At 45.5% G+C, this 12,333-nt stretch overlaps 1 protein-coding gene and 1 non-coding gene across 2 annotated transcripts; one reads left to right on the top strand and one right to left on the bottom strand.

Moving 5' to 3' along the window:
* Positions 1-871: 871 nt before the first annotated feature.
* Positions 872-10,739, bottom strand: TBPL2 (TATA-box binding protein like 2). The gene is made up of 7 exons (XM_059474347.1): positions 10,477-10,739; positions 7,030-7,418; positions 6,219-6,306; positions 5,904-5,995; positions 4,670-4,837; positions 3,171-3,265; positions 872-1,438 (listed from the first exon to the last, which is right to left on the bottom strand). Exons 1-7 carry the CDS (start codon positions 10,525-10,527, stop codon positions 1,359-1,361), a joined length of 963 nt encoding a protein of 320 aa, XP_059330330.1. The 5' UTR covers positions 10,528-10,739; the 3' UTR covers positions 872-1,358.
* Positions 10,338-10,409, top strand: TRNAG-UCC (transfer RNA glycine (anticodon UCC)). Its single transcript has one exon. It is a non-coding gene; the product is annotated as a tRNA-Gly (tRNA).
* Positions 10,740-12,333: the final 1,594 nt, after the last annotated feature.

Here is a 12,333-nt window from a genome sequence, read left to right as displayed (position 1 = left end):
AACGTTCAAAAGCAAACAGAAAAGTAAGCCTGTGTTTAAAATAGGTTTGAGTGTGGAAATCCAGAGTTTGACAGAGACACTGATAACAGCTAAGACCAGCTTATCATGAGGAAGTTCACAAAGTTTTCCAAAGTTTGCAGGGAGATAGATATAAAACCACTTGTGAGAGACACATAACAGATACAGAAGATGAAGCCACACCCTCACCGACTCAGAAATAAACTTTTGTGGCAGCAAAATTCAGCCCAGCAAGACCTTGTTGGGAGGTGAGCCAAGTATTTCCAGCAAGGACCGAAGAGGATTTTGGGCTGGGTTACACTTAAATCATCTAAGAGCAGCCTCTAGTGGTGTTTGCAGACAGGTACCAACACCTTCAGCAGGGAAGGGCACAGCAGAACTGCTCTGGATTGCTTCCAGGGGCTTTCCAGAGCAGCCATGGGACAGGCTTTGCCCTGTTCCTGCTGGGCAGGACACCTTCTGAAAAGAAAGGCTTGACTTCAAACCAACTACAGGAAACTTCATTGGTTTTGCTCCAAAATTACCAAATTACTGCCATTGGCTGAACTCTGGTTAAATAACAGAGATAATTAAAATTGCCATGAGCATCCAAGACTTTTTGTATTTTCCTTAAATCCATTTCTAACAAAGTTCCAAACCAACATATTTTGTCAGCACCAAACTCCCATCATCTCCCATCAAGTGGGGACCATTTGGTTAAAATCTAACTTGTCCCATGTCAAATTAGATAATTTAATTAGTTACACCCCTCTACCCACAGATTTTCTAGGTGTGTCCCAGCAGTCAGGACATGGAATGTCTTCTCTGTGAAAGCAAACCCTCTACCCTCAAACACAAGAACTTACCCAGCCAGTGGGATCAGAGTGATTTTAACACTTGTGTTCTAAACACCAAAATCAGCTCATACAGGATTTTGTAAGCCATGCTATAGACATGTTGAGCTTAAACATGAAACTACAACACTGCAGGAGCAAATCAAGACACTTAGAGCTGAGGATTCTGATTAATCCAGTTTGAAGTGCAGTGTGGATTCACCTGTTCAACAGGGAAGGAGACACGTGGCTTCTATTGCAAAATATTTTTAAGTGCCACCTTAACATACATTCTATTAAAAGTGCATTAATTTATCAAGTGCTTTAACTTGACAGAAATTGTCAGAACTCAGATAATCTGAAAGAAAAGAACATTTCACAAGCTATAGAAAGGCATCAGCATATGTGGCATTCCAAAATGAATAATTTGCTTAATAATCCACAGATGTGTCCAGGAATGCCCTTGGTTCTGCTCCAAGCACAGCAACACAAGTCCAGGGGTTGTTCTGGATTGCTCTGGGAGCTGTGTCACGATGGTTTCTTGAAGCCTCTTAAAATGGGGTAGATGTTCTCAAATGCTTCATAGATTTCAGAACGGTCTTTTGCTCCTAAATGGACATTTAAGATAAAAAAGACCATGAATTAAGAGTGCTGAACTTAAACTAAATGCAGTTCAAACCCAGTAAGATTACAAACCATGAAGAAACCCAGGAGACTGAAAGCACCTTACTATTAAAGGCAGAATTTCTATCTGCCACCTCAAAGAGCATTTTCCAGCTTTCTTAGCTTTAAGACTAGTTTTGTTTAACCTGTGGAACCAAAACAGCAATTTTCTGCTCTTGACAGTTGCAAAATATTGGCTTTGAAGATGGGAAAAAAAAGCAACTGAGCACCACCATGGTGTTATCTGCTTAAAAATAATAGCTCTGTTCATGAGGTGAGTGGAAAGGCAGGAACAAGAGGTGAAAGGCCTTTATTTCATACTGGGAGTTGTTCCACAGTTTGAGAACTCTCCTTTTCCAGCTCTGAGAAGCAGTTTTAATTTTAAGCTATGCGTTAGGACACCTTTGATTTTAAATCCTTTTCTGTGGTACTGGTAGCAAATCTTTAATACCAAGTTTTGCACACAAACTGCATTGCAGTAGGCAGGAATATTCCCTGCCAGCAACACTACTCATGCTGGCCCAACAAACATCAGCCAGGAGAAAACTGCATTCAAATGAACTAAAAATGGAATTAAGCCCTGCTTAAGTTGGATGTGTAAACCTTTACTCATGTCCTCACTTGGACATGAATAATTCATCTGCCTGACCACAACTTTTACTTTCAAAAGTAAAGTTACTTTCTTGATTAAGGGAAAAACAAAAACCCTCCTCACATCTCAGCTAATTCGGTTTTGTCATTACAGCTGGCCCAGGACTCACAGCAAAGGGCTGAGTGTGCAGCAAGGCCATTACAATCAGTGTACCCCAAAAATGCAAGCATCAGTGGAATGGAACTGACCAGTATGATTTTACTGACCAGTATAATTTTACTAGACCTAAGAAAATTGTGGACATTGGAGGGGGAAGCATTTAAGCTTTGTCCTGAGTGCCCCATCCTTCAGCTGGCTGAGCTCATTCCTGATTTATGGTTGTGAGAATCTCTGGCTAAGGCAGGCACTTCTCCTGCCTTCCCCACTTGCAAAGCTGTGTTGTGAATATGAATATCACATTCAGAGCTTCTGGGAACAAGCACCATTCACCTTTCAGTACATCTGAATGGAAGCCTTTACATGAGCTTCACAAAAAGGAGCTCAGGAATTCACCTTTTTTCAAAAAGTCACACCTGGGATCTGAGGTACAGGTATCTGCTGAGCACACTGACTCAGCAAGGCTTTTGCCTCACGATTTTTTTGCCAAACAGTCTGGAACAAGCTCTAAGATCTCCACCCTTTCCTCTGATAATCCCCACTAAATGTTGTCAGTGAAGTGTTTTAAGAAGTTTGTTTCCTGTCCAAGCAATTTTAAATTGCCTATTGTGAGGTTCCTATTTAAGTGCCTGAGTAGTTGCTGGCATGGCAGCATCCTGTTGGCATCCTCTGCATTGGCACGTGGCATCAGGCTTTGAATAAAAAAATACTTAACATGGAAATCTGAGACTCTGTACATGAAATAATACAATATTCTAGTGCAACAATACTGATGTTATCTGCAGAAAACACAGATAAAACTGCAGCAGCCATTAAAAAGATCCCTGAGTGGCTTTACTGTGGCAAGATACTGATTTTTAGTTAATTTTTAATTTAAATGCTCTCAGAAAGTGAAGCAGTGGGTAGAGACACAGAGAGACAGCACTTACCAGTCAGTACAACTTTCCCAGACACAAAGATCAGCAGCACTATCCTTGGTTTGACCATCCTATAAACCAGGCCAGGGAATAGTTCAGGTTCATAGCTGTTCAAAGCAAGCAGGTGACATCAGTAAAATGCAAAAGCTGTTTCAGCGTTGTATGAATAAAGTGCTCCTTAATTATAGTAGCAGTAAGGTAATTAACCACACTGATTTTATCTAGCTGCCCTGAGGAAGGTTCAGGTCAGGTTTTGGACGTCTTGAAGAGATGGAGCTGGTGGGGGATCTTCATGCTGAACTTTAAAGACTTGTGAGCCACTTCTGATTTGTCATAACTTTGGAACTTTTATTGTAATCTTCATACAGTCCTCAAATCATGGAATGGCCTGGCTTAAAAATCACCTAATTCCACCCACTGCCATGGCAGGGACACCTTCCACTATTCCCAGGGTGCTCCAAGCCCCATCCAGCCTGGCCTTGGACACTTCCAGGGGCAGCCCCAGCTTCTCTGGGCACCCTCACAGTAAATCCTTCCTCGTCTGCAAAGAACCCTTATCAGGAACCATCCTGTGCAACTAAGACAAGATAAGAGCCAATGTAAATATTTAATGTATATCTAGCTCCTAAATGAAATGCAAACTATTAGATGCAGTGCTAATAAAAGACAACTGAATTTTGGCTCTGTCAGTGCTGAAATCATCCTTTCCTGATGGCAATATCTAGTTTTGAACAAGCTGATCTCACAGGTACAACATGCCCTCACTCAGCTACAGCTTTTCTTTCAATTCTTGGCTAAAGAACATCCAAACAGAACCAAAACAATATCCCAGAAAACACAGTATACCTGCAATTCTGTATTTTGCAACTGCAGTTTGGCTTCATGCCTGAAGGTTGGAAACCTTATCCCTGCAGACAGGAATTTGCTTTGCTGGGAGTTAAGAGGCCACATTGGTATTAAAACCCACAATGGAGCTGATGCCTCAGATTTGAGCTTTTCTATTTCTCAGGTTCTGTGCTGCTTTAGTGTGTGGGTCTGGGCTCCGTATCAGGGGATGGTGAGCTCTGTGCACAGAGCAGGGAGACAAAACAATTCCTGCTCCAGCTGGGCACCAAGGACAAATGATCCAAATCCCAGCCCAGGAGCACAAACACCGTGGGCTGGAGAGAGAAAAACAAGCAGGGTGGGACTGCAGGGGCTAAAGCTGGAATGGGACAATGAACTGCAAGGTGCAAATGGAGCAAAATTGAGCCAAGGGAGAGACCCCATGAACAGTCATCCCTTTTGTGACCGTTTTGGCTCATCTTGTGTGCAGCCCTGGCTGGGCTCTGGTGCTGCCCAAGGTGGATCCATTGATGTCTCCTAATAAATCCCAACTTTATTCTTTAGCTCTGTCCAGCCTCTGTTCTAGGTCAGCCTTCACAAGGCATCAGAGCAAAGGCACAGACCAGGCTCAAGTGGCCTCAGGCCCTGCTGCCAGGTGCACAGGGCTGTACCTGATCTCCTCCTACCTGCTGAACTGCTGGTGGGTGAGAACCAGGCTCTCCAGGCGGATGGGGAACCTCACATCACAGCTCCCCACCATATTCTGGATCTTGAAGTCCAAGAACTTGGCAGGGAAGCCGAGCTTCTGCACCACCCTTGCGTATTTCCTGGCTGCCAGCCTCGACTGCTCTTCACTGAGGGGAGAAATCTTTGTTGTAATCTCCAAACAGCCCTCAAATCACAGAATCCCACAATGGCTGGGGCTGGAAGAGACCTTAAACCCATCTTGTTCCACCCCCTGCCATGGGGAAGGACACTTTCACTATTCCAGGGTGCTCCAAGCCTCATCCAACCTGGCCTGCAACACTTCCAGGGATGGGGCTTTTCACTGAAGAAAGAGCAAAGGGGAAAAAACAACTTTTATTTGTGCTTTCCTCTGCTCTTGAGGTGGAATTCAGTTTATAGCCACCACTGTGCTAATCTGCGTTCCATAAAAAGAGATCCTGCCACTCAAAATAGCAAGGCTCCATCCCCAGAACTGCTGTAGGGAAATAAAAGAGTAAGGCACTTGTTCATTCACCTTCCTGTGGTCTGGCTGAACCCACTGGAGATGTTTCATCACTCAGCAGTTCCCCTTTTGAGAGGTTTCTCAGTTCCTCAAAACAGCTCAGTGCTGATCCAGGGGTTAGACTGCAGGCATCATTACAATTCACCTGCCTGGGGTGGTGGTAGGGGCTGGAGAAGAGGTCTCCTAAGCATGAGTTAATTAATTCTAATTGATTGTTTTGGGATATAAAAACCAAGGCAGACTCTGCTGAACTTCAGGGGGAAAAAGCTTCAGAGTAGAGAAAGAAACTTTTGCTTTCCCCAATTCCCATTTCCTCTAGAGGCAGATGTGTTGACTGGTGAACACAGACACTGAAGAGAGACTTGACAGACACAAGTTATGTCCTAAACACTTTAAAAATCCGTGAGAAATGCAAATAACCCCTTAACAAATTCTGGGAATTTCAGCAGCTTTTCTACTGATGTCTGCTCAGCTCACTCTAAATTCAGGGACAGAAGTACACAGTTCAGAAATTGCTAAGGTGCCATCATGAAGAAAGGAAGATTTTCAATATCAGTGCTTCACTTTTCTTGCAGTTAGTGCTTTGCTAGATGTTTTAAGCAAGACTTTTTAAGTAAGACATTCTCCTTCAAAATACATGCATAGCTGCAAGACCCAGACCTTTAGAGGGAAGGGAAAAACCAGAAAAATACCTTTTTGCTCCTGTGCAGACCATTTTTCCTGAACTGAAGATGAGGGCTGTTGTTCGTGGTTGCCTGATTCTCATGATGACAGCAGCAAACCTCTACAAATTCAAAGGAAAACCTGTCAGGAATTAAGCTGTATTTCTGTTCAGTCTTACAAAAATTAACAATTCCAAAGCTTATCACAACACATATTTGCTTTTTAAGAGTTTCTTTCCCACTTGAAGTTATTTCCCACCCACCCAGGAGCAGGAGAGTTAAGAGCACAGTCACAGGATCACTGGGAAAGGGAAGTGAGGGTAAAGCTTTGAGTCCAAGATTTACCTTTGGGTTATACTCTGCATTTCTGGCATGCAGAGCTATGTTCTTCAGATCCAGTTTACAAGCCAAGTTTACAGTTGACACAATATTCCTGTGGAATGAGGGAGGAATTTTCTCATTGCAAAATCCAGCCACTGCAGAGCCACCCCCCCAGCAGTACAGTCACATTCCAATTAATAATTGCCATCATCTGATTTCCTGCCTGTCTCTTCCCCACTCAAGCATTAAGCTACTTCTGGCAAAACTTAAGTAATTCAATCCAAAACTGCACTTTGAGATAGAACAAAGTGTGAAGTTATTATTCTCTGAATTAAAAGTTTGTGTGTCTTCCAAAAACTGCATCACTGAAGCCTTTCACAGCTTGGGATTGAACCATTACTGACTATTTAGAGTTACTACAGCACCTAAGGTAGGCAGGGCTGGGTTATTTTCTACAGGTATAAACTATTCCAGAGGTGCTCTATCCTAGACAGGACAGCATCTTTTAATGAGGCCAGAGGTTCTGTTTCTCCTTTTGAAAAGGCAGAGTGACATTTTTAAACCCCTGGAGTCATCCTTCACATTGTCCTTCCTGGAGGAAATCCTCCTTCTTAAGGATCTTCATATTTTTATCCAATATTGTAATTTAATTTTCTCCACCTCTCCCCATCAAGAGGGAAAAAGACCCCTAAAAAACTACTTCTGTAGTTTTTGGCTTATTTAAGGCCAAGCCATGCTTGCTACATTCTCCAAGTGAAAAGTCAGAGCAACACCTTGCAGTTTAAGCCAAACTCTGACTATGGTGTGTGTGCCACATGAACAGCACATAACTTACTGCAGCTGGGGGACTATTCCAGAACTTTCTGAGGCAGATGTTGCCGGGGTGATCGGAGTCATCGGAGTCAGGGGAGGACACATGCCAGGAACTTCAGGAGATGGCTCAGCTGCACCTGGATGTGACAAGCTGCTCTCATCCATGAAAACACCGCTGTCCTCCTTACTTGGGAGTGACCCATCAAGCTCTTTTTGGGTTTCCTGACCATCCTCAGAGAGGCTTTGTTCTTTGTTGTCTTGCGTGACATCTGGGAGAAAGCTGAGGTCCACGGAGGAGAAGTCTGTGTGGAGCTCCTTGGACTCACTTAACTGGGAAGATGCTTGAATTGGAAGTTCTAAATCATAAGGGCTCATAGGAGTGAACAGATGAGGACTAGTGGAGAAGTCATCCTTGAATTAAGAAAAAGTGCCATTAAGGGTCTTGCATTAAAACAAGGAGAGTAAATTAAGATTAATCTTCAATGAGCAAGTTTCAATAATTTTCCCCCAATATATATTTTAGCGAAGACTAGTTTTAAGGTTGAAAGTGTGTCCTTTGCTTGTCTGTGAGTGTATGAAAATCCGTAGCTTGTATAAATGCATTTGCACCACACTCCATGGGCACTCTAGAGAATTCCTGAATAGCACTAATTGAGAAATGCAGGTACAACACTGGCACTTCACCTTTCACAGCCACTGTCACACCACAACCACATTATCACACTCCTGAGTTTTTCCTAGGAAGACAGACAGCATTTTCTGGCTGTCTTGATTTCCTATTCTGTAAATTATTCCGTTTCCTCTCCCTGCTAGCAGGGGACAGTGTCAGCTTTGCTTTGTGCAACAGAGGGCAGCAGCTCACAGAACCAGCAGCAATTAATTCCTCAGCTCCTGGAGGCCACCAGCCTGAGTGAAGCTAGAGATGAGAAGATGGGACTAAAAAAAGCCTCACCACAGTCAGCAGAACCAAGCACACAGCACACCTGCAAGTAAGCTCTTCCATACTGATGATGTCCTTTATCAACTATTTATTATTAAAAGCTCTTAAAAAGCATCATCATGTCAATGAGGCAAGAGTTTCAGGACAGGATTTATTCCCTCTCCAGTAGTGCATAAACCTCTTTCTGAAGGTGATTTCTGCCAACATCCACAGCAGGCGACAGCTTGGACTAAAGAATCCGCACAAGAGGTTTTGTGTTTAATCAGGCATTTTTAGGTTCAAAAGCCAGAAGGACTTGAAAAATCCAAGCACAAATCAGAGCAGGGAGTGTTGCATGAGACTGAGCCCTGGAGTTGGCAGCAAGTGCCTGACCTCCAGCAGGAGCAGGATTTCCAGATCAATGCTTCCCAGCCCTGAGCTAGTGCTGCTCTCTTCTAGGCAGCTCACTTGGCAACCCAGCCATGCACATGGGGACAGCTCTGCTCCTGCTTTGCAGCATATCTGCCTGCAGACACTTGGAGAACTCTGACAAAGTGACAAATCATCCAGAAAACCCTCACTAGCCTGAATACAGATGCAATCAGAAAAGTACCCACAATTAAAACTGCTTCTACAACTGACTTCTAAATGCAGAGCCCCACAGAAGATCTGTTGGGCAGGAAGCTCTTGAATAAATCTATGTACTCCTTTACCCTTTAGAAAAAATGGTAAAATATGTAATTAATAGTTACAAATAAAATATTATGTCTATTTTAAATAGATCTTTTTCAAGGCAGCAGCAAATGAAGGAAGTCACAATCTCAGCAAGAATTCCAGTGGATTAAGGATTAGTTGTGCAGGAGCTCATTAGGAAGGTTTTGTAGGAACCACAATGTAGAGAAAATGATACAAATAGCTCCCTGTGAGACTACTCACATCATACTAATGGGCATCAAGGAATGAACATAACATTCAGTAAAAAAACCACCCACAAACAAACAACCAAAGCCAGTTTGTGACATATCTTAAAAAACCTGATGGAGAAACGAGTGGTACATGAGGCTAGAAGTATCACACAGCTGTGAAGTTTTCAAAAAGTAGAGTCAATTGCATAGAGCAAGTAGAAACAGAAAGCAAATTTTCCTTTCTGATCAGGTTTGCACCTAGGAGGTGTGAGGAAAGCCCTGACAGGGTTAAGTGCTGGGGAATATTTCCTTCTTGTCAGACAGATGCTCAGAGGCTGCAAAAGGGGCACAAGACCATGTTTGCATTGGGCTGGCTGCCAAGGGTTCTTGCTATGGACTCTGGGTTAATTAACTTCACCAAGGCCCCACCAACTGCACAGCTTTGGCCATCTCCTAGCAGCTCCAGGGAGGAGATTTCACCCACAGATCCTGTCTGAGATCCCTCCATTTGGGGCAGTTTGAGGGGAAACAGCCTTTTTCACTTCCACTGCAGAAATCCCGCAACTCAGGTAGACACAAATCAAACCCAGCTGCCTTAAGCAACAGACTTGGATTATTTTTTTCCTCCTATCACACATCTGCTATTATCAAGGGTACCAGCAAATGTGAAATATAAAAAGCTCACCAGGACTTGTAAAAGCTGTATTATACATTGCCACGTTATGTACTTTGTGAGGGCACATTCAGAGGGCTTTACCCACTGCCACAGGATCGTCTCTGGATTTAAACAGCTTGCGCTAAGCCTGTTTTCTGAGCTGAAAATGAGTTTACAACAGGATGCGAAGAAGTTTTGTTTCCTGAGTAACGAGGATGCTCAGCTGTGGAGTCCAGCCCTCTCTCAGTTGTTCCTACAGCCACCTGAGATCAGGACGAGTCTAACTAAACCAAAACACTTGGCTTGTGCTTTGAATTACACTGCTTAACAACAGCTTTTCCTGTTGAAAATTAAGCATTTATGCATTTGCACAAGGCTCCTTAAACAAAACAGCATTTTTATTAGAGAGTTTCTTTGGAGTCCTTCCTCAGCCCTCTGAAGAGCACATCTTACTGGGCAGGCTGGGGGAGCAGAAAAGGTGAGACTTACACGTTGTTTATAGTAGGTAGAGGACAACCATTCCAAACCCCGAAATAATGAATTTTTGCAGACATTTACTAACATAGCGAGGAGATGCGAGCTCCTGCCCTCTCAGTGCCCACCCACGCCAGCACCCGGGCTGACCCTCACAGGCAGCATCATCCCTCTTAGCAGGGAGTGAAGGCAACCTCCTGCTCCAGAGAGCTCCTCCATGCTCCCGGCAGCTCCGGGACAGCAGGGATCCCCTGGGATAAGGAGGAAACCCCCCGGGACAAGGAGGAACCCCTCAGAACAGCGGAATTTGAGGCTCACCCAGCAGGAATGCGGTAATACCGCAGTTGAGGCGCGGCTGCGGAGCTATTTCCATCGCAGCGTTGGTGGTATAGTGGTGAGCATAGCTGCCTTCCAAGCAGTTGACCCGGGTTCGATTCCCGGCCAACGCAGCTACTTTTTGTTCAGCTTTATTTTATTTTTTCCCCTCCTCGGTTGATATTTTCCTTCCTGCCTTACCTGCCCGCTGCAGCTCTCCAGGTACCGCTCCAGCGGCGATACGCCCTCCATGGGCACAGCCACCGGCACAAAGCCCTCAGCGCTGCTCCTGTCCTGCTTTTAACGCCCAGGGACAGCACCTGTGGCTTGTCAGGGAGCGGAGCCCATCACAGCTGGGAGCTTTACCCTCATCAAGCAGCCTTGGAGCCTCTGCTCTGCCCGCACGGCTGTCTGAGAGGGTTTGTCCCATCCTGCAGCATTAGAGAAATCAGGGTGCTCTTCTCGTGTGCTTTACTGGAGCCTAAAAACACAACCTGTGCCTCTGAGCATGCTTTCCTCTGCAGGGTTGAAGAGAAATGACTCGGACCTTGTAGTTAGTAGTAGTCAATGTAGTTTAGACCTTCCCAGGTGATGCTTTTTAGCAAGTGTCACGTGCCCCTTAATTTCTTCCACCTGCCTCATTGAGTGCAATGAGGCACATCTGGTCCTTCGAGAGGAGCCCCCTGCAGCTAAAAGTGTAAACTTCAAACTGAAGGCGTTGTGATGAAATGGTTTATTCTCAGTTGGGTTAACACTGCTTAGGGGGAGCAGGGAGAAGCCTTTAGTTTTACATTCACTGTCCTCCCCATGCAGGCATTTCCCCTCTGGAGAGTACATCTGCCCTCTGTGAGTGATGATTTGGGGCCATTCCCTTTTCCCATGTCCCGGTGTGAGGCAGCACGTTCCCAGGAAGGAGCTCACGGCTGCTGGATGCTGTGGGAGGCTCACACTGCTGACACAGTTTGGCTTGGGTGCCACTTGAGTCAATGCCAGCAGCTGCTGCCTGACTTGTTCCTCCTCTCCTGTCCTGCTGCTGTGTGGGGATGGATGGATGGATGGATGGATGGATGGATGGATGGATGGATGGATGGATGGATGGATGGATGGATTTCTGTGGAGGCACAGCTGGGAACAGGTCCCTGTGCCTGCTAGAGCTGGTGGATGTCGTGATCACTGCACTGTTGCTCTGCCAGACAGGATTTTGCTGTGAGATTTTCTTACAAACAGCAAGCTGAGCTGAAGAAACCCTTTGGAAGAAGATGTCAAAGCTCAGACATGCAGCAGGTCCTTGGGAGGTGCTGCCAGGCTCTTCTCACTGCCCCACAGGTGCAAAGGCTTAGATTAATGCCCTTTATCCAAGGAACAGAGCATACATGAGCATCCTTCCCTCCTCAGGCAGCCTGCTGGGCTTGTTTGTGGTATTTCTGGGAGTCACTTTACAAGTGAGTAATAAAAGGTGCCAAATCCTCCCAGCTCCAGAAAAATCCAGCCTCAAGCAGGTTGGTTTGCATCACACAGCCTGTCCTGGAGGCAAATCAGGCAGCAAAGCAAGGAGAGCACTCAGGGAGGTTGTGCTTTGAATTTGGGAGGCTGGTGGAGCTAGCTCGGGTCAGCTCAGGATGGTTAAATCTGAAATGTCCCATTTAGGGCTGGCAGGTGATTGGGGTGCTCACAGACAGCTCTGTGGTCTCAGCTGCCTTTGGGGGCACAACAGGATGGGGCACTGAGTGCTGGGGGGCTCTGCAGTGCCAGCCCAGCTCCCTGAGAGCCCTGTGGGCCTGCCCTGCCCACAGAAATCACTGAACTGAGCACAGGGATTGTGCTGAGTGTTGTCCTTGCAGTGACATCTCAGGGGGCCAGGAGGTTGGTGCTCCCCCAGCGTGTGACACTATTGCTGTGCTCCAGTTGGGAAGCTGGAGGTGCTCCTGGGGCTCCCCTGGTGTGGCCCTGCCTGTAGCATTGCAGCTGCAGTGCTGTGAATTTCCTCAGCTAATTAATCCTTCATTGCAGAACCCCCTGGAGAGGAGATGTGTTCATCCTGGAGCCCCTGGGAACGGA

Source organism: Ammospiza nelsoni, chromosome 6 (genome assembly GCF_027579445.1).
Source record: "Ammospiza nelsoni isolate bAmmNel1 chromosome 6, bAmmNel1.pri, whole genome shotgun sequence".
Classification (NCBI taxonomy): Eukaryota; Metazoa; Chordata; class Aves; order Passeriformes; family Passerellidae; genus Ammospiza; species Ammospiza nelsoni.
This window is presented reverse-complemented; position numbering and strand designations above follow the sequence as displayed.

Bases quoted from the DNA above. Each gene is read 5' to 3' on its own strand.
- TBPL2 (XM_059474347.1), bottom strand. From the start codon at position 10,527: ATGGAGGGCGTATCGCCGCTGGAGCGGTACCTGGAGAGCTGCAGCGGG. The intron at 7,419-10,476 runs GTAAGGCAGGAA...TCTTAATTCAAG, and splicing joins TGGAGAGCTGCAGCGGGCAG to GATGACTTCTCCACTAGTCC. The intron at 1,439-3,170 runs GTAAGTGCTGTC...ATGTCCATTTAG, and splicing joins TGGGAAAGTTGTACTGACTG to GAGCAAAAGACCGTTCTGAA.